Source organism: Meles meles, chromosome 11 (genome assembly GCF_922984935.1).
Source record: "Meles meles chromosome 11, mMelMel3.1 paternal haplotype, whole genome shotgun sequence".
Classification (NCBI taxonomy): Eukaryota; Metazoa; Chordata; class Mammalia; order Carnivora; family Mustelidae; genus Meles; species Meles meles.
Genome location: NC_060076.1, coordinates 37,701,984 through 37,717,174, shown reverse-complemented (window position 1 = coordinate 37,717,174; position 15,191 = coordinate 37,701,984). Strand labels below are relative to the sequence as shown.

General features: G+C 44.2%; 1 protein-coding gene across 1 annotated transcript in view; it reads left to right on the top strand.

Annotated features, from left to right (window-relative positions):
* Nucleotides 1–3,775: 3,775 nt before the first annotated feature.
* The window catches only part of DNAI1 (dynein axonemal intermediate chain 1), a 41,571-nt gene continuing 30,155 nt past the window's right edge, over nt 3,776–15,191 (top strand). Inside the window, exons 1-8 of the mRNA XM_046021840.1 lie at nt 3,776–3,790; nt 6,866–6,898; nt 9,293–9,391; nt 9,573–9,653; nt 11,957–12,083; nt 12,340–12,473; nt 12,717–12,836; nt 13,826–13,885. Coding sequence (XP_045877796.1) covers nt 3,776–3,790; nt 6,866–6,898; nt 9,293–9,391; nt 9,573–9,653; nt 11,957–12,083; nt 12,340–12,473; nt 12,717–12,836; nt 13,826–13,885 — 669 coding nt within the window. The remainder of the gene's footprint in view (nt 3,791–6,865; nt 6,899–9,292; nt 9,392–9,572; nt 9,654–11,956; nt 12,084–12,339; nt 12,474–12,716; nt 12,837–13,825; nt 13,886–15,191) is intronic.

Sequence of the window (15,191 nt, the reverse complement as noted above, 5' to 3'; positions counted from 1 at the left end):
ATTTTATTTATTTATTTGACAGAGAGAGATCACAAGTAGGCAGAGAGGCAGGCAGAGAAGGAGGGGGAAGAAAGCTTCCCACTGAGCAGAGAGCCCGATGTGGGGCTCGATCCCAGGAACCCGAGATCACGATGACCCAAGCTGAAGGCAGAGGCTCTAACCCACTGAACCACCCAGGCGCCCCTCATATCCCCATTTTCTGCATTCAGAACACTGTGCTAACTAACACTGGATTAGTAGGAAAGAAAAACCTCTTTAGTTGTACTTTGTACAACTTTTTAGTTGTACTTTGTTGATTTTAAAAATTCTTAGCATGTTAAATTATAAAAGTAATGCACACTCACATTAAAAATATTAAAACCATTCTAGGGGTGCCTGGATGGCTCAGTGGGCTGAAGCCTCTGCCTTCAGCTCGGGCCTGGATCCCAGGACTCTGGGTCATGGGATCCACCCCCCCATGCCAACCCCCCCCCCCCTCCAATCAGGGGCTCTGCTCAGCTGGAAGCCTGCTTCCCTTCCTCTCTCTGCCTGCCTCTCTGCCTGCTTGTGATCTCTGTCTGTCAAATAAATAAAATATTTTTTAAAAGTATTAAAACCATTCTCATGGTTTTAATATACAATGAACAGTATTGGTCCCTTCCCCCAAATTTTCCAGTCACATTCCCTAAACCAAACTGCTCTTAACAGATTCTATATATTCTTCTAGAAACTTGGATGTATATGCAAATACACATACATATATAGTCTTAAAGTAAGCAGATGGGTCATCTATTCCTGTAGCTTGGTTTTTTATTTAACAACATACCTTGGAGAGCTTTCCATAACAGTACATAAATGTTTATCTCATTCTTTTAAAAATAGGCATAGTATCTTATTGAATGGCTATGCAATAATTTAACTAGGCCCCTACCAATGAATATCTAGGCGTTTCCCATTTTTAAAAACATTACAAATAATGCTGCAGTGAGCAATTTTGTACATCTTATGCATGTGTATGAATACTGCTATAGGAAAAATTCAAGAAAGTGGAGTTGAGGGCTATCTGCATTTTAAATTTTGTGAGGTATTGCCAAATAACCCTATAAAAAGTTTGCATCAGTTGGCACTCCCACAATAGCATATGATAATTTCTACCCTTCGTCTCTAGTGTTTCAAAATTTTGAGATTTCCTTTCAACTACACTTATTTAGTGCCTTCTGTGTGCTTTAGACACTGCACTAGGCTCAGAGATTTGGAATGCAGTCAGTATAGTGGAGAAAGGTTTGTTGGTGAATTACTATTCCCTTGGGACTAAGAGCTTTTACCCTTTTAAAAATGGAAACTGCAAGCTGGTGAAGTATTTAGTTTCAATTTAGCTTAATGGAAACCTGTTAGTGAGTTTTAAAATAAGGACCAAGACAACTGAAATGGTAAAGGAAGTCTCCTGGGCTCCAGGAAGGAGGATGCTACATCTGTGGGTTTGTGGGCTTCAAAGAGCCCCTCTTTCCAGGAACAAACATGTTTTATCATTGAACTCTTTGGAGGAAAGTGATCTGCTCTAGTCCCTAAGGTGGGGGCCTCCTAGTAAGCAAGGGCCACACAGAGTAGCATCTATAACTGGGAATAAAGGTTGCCAACTATCATTAATTGAGGATAAACTCTGGCTAAGCACTGTACTATGTACTTTATGTGCATTGACTCATTTAATCCTCATAACAACACCATGATTGAGAGTGTGTCATTATGTCCAGTTTAAAGATAAGGATACTGAGGTTCAGAGAAGACAAGTAACTTGCCTGGAGTCATAGAACGAGCAGGTAGTGTTGTGGGGACCCAAACCAAGCTATGATTGACTTCAGAGCCCACATTTGGGCTCCCTGAGTATATCTGATCATGTACTTGTTTAATAAATATTATATCTTCATAATAGAGAACAGTTTAAGCACATTTTTATCTCCTTACCCCTAAAATATGCTCAGGGACAAAGGGGTTGCTTACACTTTTCAGTGGGCCGTGTACCAAAACTGATCTAAGTTCAGGTAAATGCCCAATAGGTGGCAATAATAATCATCTGTTACCCTGACCAGAATTTTCATTTTCAAAGCACCGTCCCATAGCTATGGGAAGAATAGAGTAGGGGATGATATGGATGCTGTGTTAGAGAGCTGAGATTTATCTCTGGGCTGATGAAGAAGGCTTGGAGGCTTTAAATTAGGAGAATGATATGATAAGATTTATGTTTCAGGAAGATCACTGATAGTGATTAGTTTGAGTTCAAATCCTGGTCATCTTTGGGTCAGTTGCTTGCTCACTCTAAACCTCAATGTCCTCTTCTGTAAAATAAAATAATGATATGTGTTAAGGTAGTTCTGGAGGTTAAATGAGATAATGCATGTATATTGCTTAGTAAATGACTAGCCCAGAGTAAATGCTCAGTAGATGAGAATGATGATAATGATATAATTATTAGAGTGGAGAGAAACTGGAGTCAAGGAAATCAAATGTAGCTAGGCAAGAGAGAGTAAGGGCCCAAATTAAGGGAGGTGTAATGGAGAGGATAGTTATGAAAGATATTAAGGAGATAGAATTGTTAGACTTTGAAACATGATGCTAATGGAAGGGAGGGAAAAGCAGGCATATTTGATGGTTTCCACTTTCCAATCTGGGTGACTGAGTGGATGGGGATGCACTTGAGTGAAATAGGAAATACTGGAAGAAATAGAAATTTGGTGTAGAAAAAGAATATAATGATTAAGGTGGAAAAAGAATATATCGAGGTTGGTTTTTAATATATTGAATTTAAGTACTCTGTTACCAATTTGAACATGGGGTTCCAGGAAGTTTAAGCTACAGAAATAGATTTGAACTTTGGGGCACAAGGCTGGCTCAGTGAGTAGAGCATACAATTCTTGATCTTGGGGTTGGGAGTTCAAGCCCCACATTGGGCATAGAGATTACTAAAATAAAAATGAAAATATAGGGCGCCTGGGTGACTCAGTGGGTTAAGCTGCTGCCTTCGGCTCAGGTCGTGATCTCAGGGTCCTGGGATTGAGTCCCGCATCAGACTCTCTGCTCAGCAGCGAGCCTGCTTCCCTCTCTCTCTCTCTGCCTGCCTCTCTGTCTACTTGTGATCTCTCTCTGTCAAATAAATAAATAAAATCTTAAAAAAATGAAAATATAAAAAAAAGAAATAACCTTGAACTCCATCCTAAGGTGCAAAATGAAGCTATGGGTGGGGTAAGAACACCCAAAGAGAGTGTATAGAATAGTAAGACTGGATCGGGGGGTGCCTGGGTGGCTCAGTAGATTGAGAGGAAGGTCTGACTCTTGCTTTCAGCTCAGGTCATGATCTCAAGGTCATGAGATGGAACCCCACTGGCTCTGTGCTCAGGAGGGAATCTGCTTGAAATGCTCTCCCTCCCTCTCCCTCTCTCTTTCCCCCAGCTCATGCATTTCTCTCTCTCTCAAAATAAATAAATAAATCCTTAAAAAAAGAGAAGACGACGACTAAGGGGTTCAAGCATATATTCCTGGTCGAGGGTATTGAGAAGCAACTGCTGGAGAGGTGACATGGAAATGAAAGTGGAGAACTTTCAAGAGAGAGCAAGGGAACCCAGCCCTCATCCTGAAAGAGAAATGAGAAGTAAGCATTAGGGAACCGAGTTTTTACCAGTTCCCTCCTCCAGGATGCTCACACTAAAATCTACATTAATGAGAATAGAAAATGTTCTACTATGGGATAGTTCAAACTGGGATATCTGTTATCCCATTGATCATCAGGATTAAATTGACTGCTATGGTGTTCTTGGAGGTGAGGTTCCTCTTCCTGTATCACTCTTCTAATAAACATCCTCCCTTGGCCAAATAGAATGACCTATCCAAAAGTAGAGGATCTTCTTTGGTCAAGTATAAGTTTAAGAATATATAAGTACAAGAATAGTGTAAGAATGGTGGACTTCCTTTGCTGGAATCTCCAAATTGTCTCCAGTGTGTACTGTAGTATTATATTTCTTTTCATAATACTATTCCCTTTTGCAGACCAAAATCCAGAAATAACAGAGTGTCTATCTGAAGTTCCATTTCATTTTTCATCTCATAGCAGCCAGTACTTGTGGTCGTGATGGAAGGTGGGGCAGAGCCTTGCTCAAAGTGAGGAATGGAAGAGTAGAGGGAGGTAGGAGAAAAGTGGGAATATGGCAGGATTAGATAAAGGACTAGCAGAGGTTAGTTGAGTAATGTTTTGTTAGGCAGAGATGGTGGGAGCAGCAAGGGGGAAGGAGGAAATGGTGTTCCTGGCAGGAGGAACTGTAAAAAGCAAAGGAACAGGGACACCTGGGTGGCTCAGTGGGAAGAGCATACAATTTTTGATCTCAGGCTAATCAATTTGAGCTGCATGTTGGGTGTAGAGATTACCTTAAAGTAAATAATTTTTTTAAAAAAGCAAAGGTGCAGAGGTGAGAAAGCATAGGCCATGCTCAGGGAGTGTGAGTAGACTTAGTGGCCTGCGTCTCAAAGTGCTAGCACATGAAGGGTTGGAGAACAGGCTGGAATGGAAATGCGGGGCCAGATGATAGAGTTCTGAAGGCCAGGGGAGGGAATTTGCGCTTTGTTCTTCCGTGGTTTGATGGCTTCTGGGAGGAACCATCAAAAGCTTTCCAGGAATTCAGCCTTGTCTGTCTCAGGCTTCTCCTTTTGGAAGACCAAGGGCCCAAAGTGGCAGCCTGACATTCAATCTCCTTTGCCATGGTTGGGAAGTCAGGGCTGCAGCTGATTTCATTGGCCTGTTTTGCATTTATTATAGTGTGGCTTTTATAGTGTGTTAATTGAAATATTTCCAACTGCCAAAAACAATTACACTCAAATTGCCTTGTCAGTTCTTTTATTGCCAGATAAATGTTTTACAGACATATTTACAGGGGGCAGTGGTAACTGGATCTCGTTTTCTATTTAAGGCTGGCAGTTGGATCTGGGATTGGTCCTCCAGGGCTCTGTTGTGGGCCAGAAAGCTGTTGGATGTGGCGCTTCCATCTTGTTCCCTTAAGGATCAGAGGTGCTTCAGGAAAAAAAAAAGCAAGCAGCTTTCTGGCTCGTGCAGTTTAGCCTCTGAGAAGGTTTCCATCGCTGGAAACCCTGGCAACCTGGCAGAAATCTGAATCCTGCTGCTTGCCCTACCAGCAACAATCCCAGCCCAAGCTGAGACATGCTTTTCCCTCTCCCTGGCATCCCTTTCCTCTCCTCCACCATCACAGCCCTCCCATAGACTATCATGCACGAGCGTAAGAGGCCATCTAGCCTAACTCTTTCAACTCTTTGTATTTGGGAAACTTAGGCCCCAGAGACTTCCCCCAAGACCACACAGGTGGCCTGTGAGCGCTGGGAGCAGAGGTCTCTGTCCCATGGGCTGTGCTGCCCGCAGGCTATTCTGGCCCCCCTTTCAGTACTTGAGACCTGTTTCTTATAAGAACCCTTCCTTCACGTTTCCAGCCTCCACTGATCTCCCTTTGGCTTGATCATCTGAAACCCCTACCACTCTGTATATATACTGTATGGCTTTTGCTTGCTTGGGGAACATTTTACTGGCTCTTTCACTGTTCTTCTCTTGCCTTTGTGCATGCTGTTTTCTTCTTCGGAAAAATATTTTCTCTGCTTGGACAATCCATACTTGTTCTTTGATACCTGGGTAGGAAATAGCCACCTCTGGGAGCCTTTCTTGGGCTGGGTAGGTGTCTCTGTGCACCCCTCCAGCGCCCTGGGCACACGTCTCTCTGCTGCTGATGAGGAGCAGGCTTTCAAAGGAACATATACTGAGGGAGGGAGGGAGGGAGGGAGGAACGGAGGGAGCAATGACAAGCACTGCCTACACTACTCTGTCCTCCATGGACCCTGAGCAAACTGGAGCGGAGACCTCATCTGTCTTCGGTTTTGTCCTACTGCTGACGTGTGTCCCTGACAGATAAACAGATGCTCAGCAAATGTTTATCAAGCTGAAAAGACCATGCTGCTCTCGGGAACAGAAGATTTTAGCGTATTATGACTAGAAGGTCATCACATCTAATCCCATGCATTTTACTGACAAGGAAACTGAGGCCCAAAGAGGAAAAACATTTTCCCAGCCTCATGATCACTAATGGGTTTGATGGCATTCCTTCATTTATTCAATAAGGATTTTGAACATTTACTATATTCTCAGACTTCAGTGTATGAAACAAAGTACCTGCTCAGAAAGAGTTCACATTCATCCCAAACAAGTGTTTTTGAGTATAATCTGACTAAATTCCCCTTAATGCATAGTACAAAGCTGAGCTCTTAGAATACGCTTTTTTTTTTCCTTAAGAGTGGGAGAGGGGGTGAGGAGGGGCAGAGACAGCGAGAATTTCAAGCAGGCTCAATGCCCAGTGTGGAGCCAAATGTGGGGCTTGATTTCACAATTCTGAGATCATAACCTGAGCCAAAACCAAAAGTCAGATGCTTAACTGAATGAGCCACCCAGCCACCCCTAAAATATGCTTTTTTAAAATGTTTGTTGAGGGGTACCTGGGTGGCTCAGTCGGTCAAGTGTCCATCTTCTGCTCAGGTCATGATCCCAGGGTCCTAGGATCAAGTCCCACATCGGGCTCCGGGCTCCCTGCTCCGTGGTGAGCCTTCTTCTCCCTCTCCCTCTGCCTGCTACTCCCCCTGCTTGTGTTCTCTTTCTCTCCCTCTCTTTCTCTGACAGATAAATAAATAAAATCTTAAAATTATTAAAGAAAAAAAAAGACTTAAGAAAGCTCAATGTCCACTATCTTTGAGGTCTCTGGGCAGAAGCTTCCCTGTCTATAATACTATTTCTGATGATCCCGCAGAAATTTGCCTATGAATTACCTCTTGTTTCTGTTCTTTTTTTCAGAGCATCAGTGTGGGCAGAGGAGCCAGGAAGAGAGTAAGTGCTGAGCCCACTGCAGGCTCTCAGCAAGAAGCTAAAAGCATTATTTTCCATTGAAAATATTAGCTATGTGTTTTTTAGAAAATTCAAATGAGCAAAAAGAACGTTAAAATCACCCTTAAATCCACCACTGCAGGAAACCTCTTAGTTAATACATAATGTTATATCCTCTCAGATATTTCTGTGCATATATAAAAATTATATGTATTTATTTTTAAAGGAATCAAACTGTATGTTATTTTATAATCTGCTTTTTACATAATATATTTAGAGTACTTTCCATTGCCAATAAACATACTTTTATAGCATCATTTAAAATTACTGTACAACATTTCACCATATGTTTCTTAAGGCCATACCATAATTTGTTCAAACATGTCGCATTATTGGACATTTAGCTGTTTCTTCTTTTTCACTATTATGATCAATTCTCCCATAAACACTCATGCATTTAACTCTCTGGGCATGTCTATGGTTGTGGTTATTTCTTTAATATAAAGTCCTACACATAAAACTTTAGTCAAAGAGTATAAATATTTTTTAGGCTTTTGAGAAATATTTCCAAATTGCTCTTTAGAAAGGCTGTCCTTGATTTGAAGGGGCACATGCACCCCGATGTTATAGCAGCAATGTCCACAATAGCCAAATTATAGAAAGAGCCCAAATGTCTATCAACTGATGAATGGATAAAGAAGATGTGGAGTGTATATATAAAATGGAATATTACTCAGCCATTGAAAAGAATGAAATCTTGCCATTTGCAACAATGTAGATAGAACTAGAGGGTATTATGCTGAGTGAAATGAGTCAGTCAGAGAAAGACAAATACCGTATTATTTCACTCATATGTGGAATTTAAGAAACAAAACAGATGAACATAGCGGAAGGGGGGAAAAGAGAGTGAGAGGAAAGCAAACCATAAAAGAATCTTAACAATGGAGAACAAACTGAGGGTTGCTGGAAGGAGGTGGGCCAGGAATGGGCTAAATGGGTGATGAGTTTTAAGGAAGGCATTTGTGATGAGCATTGAGTGTTACATGTAAGTGATGAATCACTGAATTCTCCACCTGAAACCAATATTGCCATGTATGTTAACTAACTAGAATCTAAATAAAAACTTGAAATAAAAAAAAATCACCAAAATTGTCAGGCTGACTCTGCTCATCAACAGGGCACCAAAGTCATGTTTTTGAGGAATAAATAAATATCTTCTATCTTTTACAGTACAAAAGAGAGGTTAACTCTAAAATTCTGTTCCAAAACATACAGAAACTGTAGTCTGCCACAATAGAAAAAGCTATTAACATAAAGATAAGAAAACTGATCTAATTCTACAGAACACCAGCAGCCTGACTGTTTAGTCATGTACCTCGAGGGTGGGCACATTTTATCTGTAAAGTGCCAGACAGCAAATATCTTAGGCTGTGTAGGCCGTATGGTCTCTCGTTAACTACTCAATTCTGCTTGTTGGGCAAAAGCAGCAAAAGATAATACATAGATGAATGAGAGTGGTTGGGTCCCGATAAAACTATTTATGGACATAGGAAAAGAAAAAGAAAAAAAGAAAGAGAAAGAAAGGGAGGAAGGAAGGGAGAAAGAAGAAAAAAAGAAAAGAGAGAGAGAGAGAAAAAGGAAAAAGAAAGATTGTGCTAATTTATGGTTATCAATTTTCCCATAACCTCATCAATACAATATTAATTTCATTTGGTTGAAGGGTCTCTTTATTTTGGGTTTTTGTTGTTTTAGTTTTCAATAGTTTTTTCTTAAAGATTTTATTTCTTTATTTGTTTGTTTGTGAGAAAGAAAGCGAGAGAGTGAGCACAAGCCAGGGCAGAGGGAAGGAGAATCCCAAGCAGACTCCCCACTGCGCAGAGCCTGACGTGGGGCTGCATCTCAAGACCCTGAGGTCATGATCTGAGCGGTAACCAAGACTCAGTTGCTCAACCAACTGAGCCACCCAGGGGCCCCATTGTTTTCAGGAGTTTTAAGTGAAAAATTGGATTCTTTGGGTTTTTTTCCTACATATTTTTGCTATTATAAGGGTGAATTTTTTTTTTAGTATGTCATAGGCCACTTTGGCAAGGTGTTTAGCTATCTGTTAGGGAAAGGAGAAAGTTCTTGTCCTTGGTGTTTTGGCAGCAATCTGACAGTCTCTCTGAAGGCTCACCACAATGTTCCAGCTAACACCTGACCCCAGGGGCCGAGGTGGCCAACATCCTCCAGGCAATGAGAACTCCAGCGGGAGCAGCTCCTCCGGACTCTTCCATGAGTGGTCTATTGTGCATTCTGTAGTCTCCGTGTGGGGGCAGGGCTCGGCCTCGGGGAGGATTTGTGAATGAAGCGGCTTCCAACTGCTCTGCTTGCTGACCCTCACATGGGGTTTTTGTCCAGGATGAAGATTCAGGAACTGATGTGGGGGAAGGAGCAGATGAATGGGCCCAGTCCAAAGCCACAGTCAGACCCCCTGACCAGCTGGAGCTGACCGATGCGGTGAGTCAGCCGTGTCCTGCCCTTGTCCCTTCCATCTCCTCTAGCCTCAGAGATGTGCTCTTGCACGGTACTGATTAACTGCCTGCACAGAGCCTGGGTGTGAGATGTCTGCTGGTACCACAAGTACCAGAAGAGGTGGGGGCCTTCCATGTAGGACCCTCTGGGTATTTCTCTCCCTCAGGAGCTAAAGGAAGAGTTCACCCGCATTCTGACCGCCAACAACCCACACGCACCCCAGAACATCGTCAGGTACAGCTTCAAAGTAAGTCTTCCCCTGGGGTGGGGGCCTCTGGGTACTACTTGGCTTGGCAGGGACTTGTTATTCTGCAAAAGCCTCTCTGCTATTAGAGAGACCATCTTAAACTTTGGTCTTTGGCTGGAACCTTGAAATTTTACATGAACTTTTCTAGAGATTTCAAAAATTTCTTTACTAATCTCCCTTACAGTCTTTTTTTTTTTTTTAAAGATTTTATTTATCCATTTACAGACAGAAATCACAAGTTGGCAGAGAAGCAGGCAGAGAGAGAGGAGGAAGCAGACTCCCTGCTGAGCAGAGAGCCCTATGCGATGCGGGGCTCCATCCCAGGACCCTGGGATCATGACCTGAGCCGAAGGCAGAGGCTTTAACCCGCTGAGCCACCCAGGCGCCCCTCCCTTACAGTCTTAATGAGTACTTATTACATGTCAGACACTGTCTTAATAAATTATTTTAATTACTTTTAAAACTTAAAACTACCCTGAAAATTAGATAGCATTATCCTCATTTTACAGATGAAAAAAAATCAAGACTTAGAGTGGTAAAGCCCAAGGTCATGCAGAAAATAGGGGACAGAATCAGGATTTTAATCCATTCTGCCCACGACCACAAACCCTGTTCTTAGCTGCCACACTGTTTCATCCTCCCCACCATCTGAGTTCCTGAGACAAGGGCTTTGTGGTGACTATGTAAGGCAGAGCATCCCAACCTATGTGCAGAAATAGTAATTCTTTCAGTCCTCCAGGGGTAGGTGGGTTTGGTTCAGTCAGAGCACATGGGCTGGGTTCCTCTCTAGAGCTTCTCCTCTTTAGAATTTACCCCTATGTGGGGACGCCTGGGTAGCTCAGTTGGTTGGGCGGCTCAGTTGGTTGGGCGGCTGCCTTTGGCTCAGGTCATGATCCCGGCGTCCTGGGATCAAGTCCCGCATTGGGCTCCTTGCTCGGCGGGGAGCCTGCTTCTCCCTCTGCCGCTGCTGCCACTCTGCCTGCCTATGCTCGCTCACTCTCTCTCTCTGGCAAATAAATAAATAAAATCTTAAAAAAAAAAGAATTTACCCCCATGTGTCATACAAATGTAATAATTTTCTATGTGACTTGAAAAGGGTTGAGAAGAAATGTTTTGAAAGAAGGAAGGAGGGCTGCCTGAGTGGCTCAGTGCCTTCTGCTCAGGTCATGATCTCAGGATCTTGGGATTGAGGCCCACCTTGGGCTCTCTGTTGAGCAGGGAGCCTGTTTCCCCCTCTCTCTCTGCCTGTCTCTCTGCCTACTTGTGATTGCTCTCTCTGTCAAATAAATAAATAAAATCTTTTTAAAAAAGAAAGATAGATAGAAGGAAGGAAGGAAACCTGGTGTCAAAGTCAATGGTACAACTAGGATGCTTTTCAATAAGGAAGGTAGGTAGGGGACCCAGACTAATAGACCCTACGAAAACAGGGATCACATCTACTTTTGCTAAGCTTTATATCCCTGGAACCTAGAAAATACTTGGCATGTTGTACAGTGTCTGCTTAAAAATTATTTGTTGAAGAAGGAATGAACAAGGTTGCCTGGATTTTAAGCTGAGCCCTGCTTCTCATTTGCTGTATGAACAGGATAAGGGCCAAACTCAAAAACCTTTTCTAGATGTCTGTGGCCCCTTGTATGGAACAGGAGGATTGGGGATTGGGGGTGTCTCTGAGAATCTATTAGTCCTCACATCCACTAATAACAGTGTGGAGAAGTTCAGGCCAGGTGTGTCTGATGACTATGTGTGACCTGTCTTAGCTCTGTGGTGAGACGGGTACACGAGGATCCCTCAGCATGGATGTGAGAGCCAGTGATAGGCAAGTCCAGAACTATTCAAAGTTGAAAAGAAAAGACAATTTAAAAATATGTCTTTGATGAGAACGTAAAAGAAAAAACTTCTTTCACTTGCCTCCTCCTCTTCTTTTTTTTTAAGATTTTATTTATTCATTTGACAGATAGAGATCACAAGTAGGCAGAGAGGCAGGCAGAGATAGAGAGGAAGGGAAGCAGGCTCCCTACTGAGCAGAGAGCCCCATGAGGGGCTTGATCTCAGGACCCTGAGATTATGAACTGAGCCAAAGGCAGAGTCTTTAACCCACTGAGCCACCCAGGTGCCCCATTGCCTCCTCTTCTTAAGCTGGAATGTAATGAAAACTTCAGGTTAACTGAACATTTGGGGATATCTATCTATATATATCTCATTAACAGATGGAGCATGTTAATCCTTATAGAACAAAGGCAGACTACATCCTAACTCCAGCACTTTTGGGACTCCTGGTCTGACTCGGCCCCCTCTCCTCTTAGGAAGGCACATATAAGCTTATTGGCGTGGTGAACCAACTGGCAGTTCACTTCAGTCAGGTCGGGAACCTGATCCCCAAAGACTCGGATGAAGGACGGCGGCAGCACTACCGTGATGAGTTAGCAGCAGGTAGGCCTCGGGGCCAGCAGGAAGTGGTGGCCCAGAGCCCAGGTTCCTTTCTGTGGTCATCCTAGGGAGCAGATACTAAGCCATAACTTCGCAGAGCTTCTGCTTACATGAAGCCCCACAGCTGGCAGCCCTGCTGCGGTCTGGGAGTTAAGCTGTGAGGACCCTGAGGTAGCTGAGGCCTCAAAGGCAGAAACCAAGAGACCCTTGCCCTGCCGAGGGACAGGGGAGCAGTCCTGGCCTTTGGGCTTATCTCCAGTATCTTATCAAGGTTCTCAGGAGTCCGCCAAGGTGGTGATTTCAGAAACGGAAATCCTTGAAGAAGAAGAAGAACCTAAGGAAACAGAAGCTGAAACTGAACCTGGGAGTCAAACAGATGTGCCTGCCGCTGAGGTACAGTACGGAACCGCCCCCATCCCTCCCCTTCCAGCTCCAGCTGCGGGTGGAAGCTTCGGGGCTAACTGGTTAGGGGATGGGGCTGCAGGTGAGAAGTTAGAGGCAGTAGGTAGCAAGCCTCTGGCATCATCACCGTCTCCTACTCCAGCCTCTCCTGGAGCATGACTTCTCCCCACTCCCGATTCCCCACCACCTTCTTCTCACAGCTGAGCCCTGGTCCTGTGGGTCTTTTTTTTCTAGGCAGCTGCAAAAGCGACTGAAGAAGAATTGATGACTCCTAAGCAGCCCAAGGAGCGAAAGCTCACCAACCAGTTCAACTTCAGTGAGAGGGCCTCACAGACCTTAAACAATCCTCTCCGGGTAGAGCAGCCCCCACCACAGACCCTTGACCTGGTTCTGCACTGTGCATGGCAGAGAAGGAACAGGCTTGACCCCTGTCCCAGCAGCCTTTAGCCTGGAAGGATGACAGGCACAGCACAGTTCATCTCTCCAAGGAGAGCTGGGAATATGTGTTGGGGGTCTTGTAAGCTGTTCCTTGTAAGGAGTTCAGAGTGGGTAACAAGGAGTGTGGAGCCCTTCACTGAGACTGAAACATGTATGAGCCTTGGAGAAGAAGTCAAGATCTGGGGGGGAGAGGGGTGGCCAGAACGTGCCAGGGAAGCAGGACTAAGCCAGTTTGACTGCAGTTGATGCTGTCTGTGATACACTAGCTGGAAAAGGCTAGAAAAGTTTCCTGGATCACTAGTATGGAGGACCCTGAATACCAGGTTGAAGGAAACTCTCAGGGTTTCAGGGGAGAGACTCACATATATAAGACAGTGTTTTACAGAAATCAACCTCTGAATGGAGGACAGAGGTCTACAGGATGGGTTTCTGGAAGCTCCTAATCATGATGTGTGCTCCCTATTCAGTAATCTGGGTGGTACATAATGAGGAGGGAATGCATTCCTCTGGTGGAGCAGAGACCCCAGTATTAGGGAGAAGCCTGCTCAGGATGAGGGATGTTACCCCAGTAGCTTACCAGGGGCTGACCTCTGTGTCTTGCATCAGGAGGCCGGCCAGAGGCCTGTCCATCCACCACTTGGAATTTTTCTTGGTTGAAAGTGGCACAATCAGGCTTCATTGCCCCTGATTTCTAGCTTAGGCTTTTTCTAAGGAAGCTTAGAAGGAAAATGGAGGCTTTCACTCCATCGTTTCGTCCTTTGTTCAGGCCCTCTTTACTTCCCCAGTTTTGTGTTCCATGCCTCCCTCTGCTCCAACTGAAATGTTTCACCCATGGATATACTGCTGGGTTAAGTGAGAAGGATTTGAGGGCTTTCTGTGGGTTTCCTGTTGTCATTGTTCTCTAGGACCGAGAATGCCAGATGGAGCCTCCTCCCAGGACAAACTTTTCAGCCACAGCCAATCAGGTGAGACCCTGGATCAGCCTAAAAGTCATCGCCACGCCCCAGCCACCCACCCCATGCATCCTTGTCAAAGAGTCCTCTGCATCCATCTATCTCCCTGCTCCTTGTCTAGGCTCTGAACACTAGGAATATGAGACAGTGGGACCCCACCCTGTGAGCTCTGGATCAGCTACATGCTCCCCACCCCAGGGCAAGGCTGTCAAAGAGGGAAATAAGCATGGTTTCTAGCTCTCTGAAACCCATGGCACCCCAAGGCTGACTCTGAAGTGTTAGTACTTTAACCTGCCCTTCCAGAAGCCTTCATTGTTCCTGCAGACCCTCTTTCCCCCTCATGTCCTACTGGGTAGCCATGCTGATTTGGGCAGGATTTGGTGCCAGGGGACCTGAGCTCAGGCGCCAACTTTGCTGCTCATACTATAAGATTCTGGGCAAACGATGTCACCCTTAATTCATCAGTTACTGTTTCTCTGTCAAATGAGGACAACAAGCAGCCTCACAGAGTTGTTGGAAGGCTCTGAATGAGATAACAAACATTGAATTGTATTGTAGCATGGAGTATTGGCCCATGGGTGAATCATTACTGTAAGGTGTGTTTTTCTGGCCTCCAGGTGGCAGTGACTGCCCAACTCTGGAGAGCACAGAATGTGATCTGGGGTTTTTCAGTCCCAGATCCTTGCTGGTTCCTTTGTTACTATCCTTGGGATTCTCTTGCTGTCAGATTCAGTTAGCAGGGGTTTCCTTTCTTCTTTTTTTTTTAAGATCTTATTTACTTATTTATTTATTTGAGAGAGAGAGAGACAAAGGGCATGAGCAGGGAGAGGAACAGAGGGTGAGAGGGGAAAATCTCAAGCAGACTTGGCAATGAGTGTGGAGCTCAACACAGTGCTCAATCCTATGACTCTGAGATCATGACCTGAACCAAGAGTCAAACACTTAACTGACTGAGCCACCCAGGTGCCCATCCCTTACTTTTGTTTATCTTTTTATGCTCAGAAGTTGTGGTCAGTGGTATAGATAGTCGACATGAACTAGTGAAGTTTATCACATCTCTATATGGGGAAACATTTTTAAAATGTCCTAGTTCAGAGTCTTATAAATCACCAAGAAAAATGTGAACTAGTCTATATTTGCCCATTTGTTTTGCCTAGCAGGGTCTGTAGGTTGGAACAGTACTGATCTCCAGCTGACAATTGAGCCTCTAAGCTGCAGAGTAGAAAGTTCATCCCAGAGGTGCCCTGAGAGCTTCATTCTTGTCCTAGAGGTGACAGCGGAGAAGAAAGACATCGAATACATAATTACCCTGGACCAA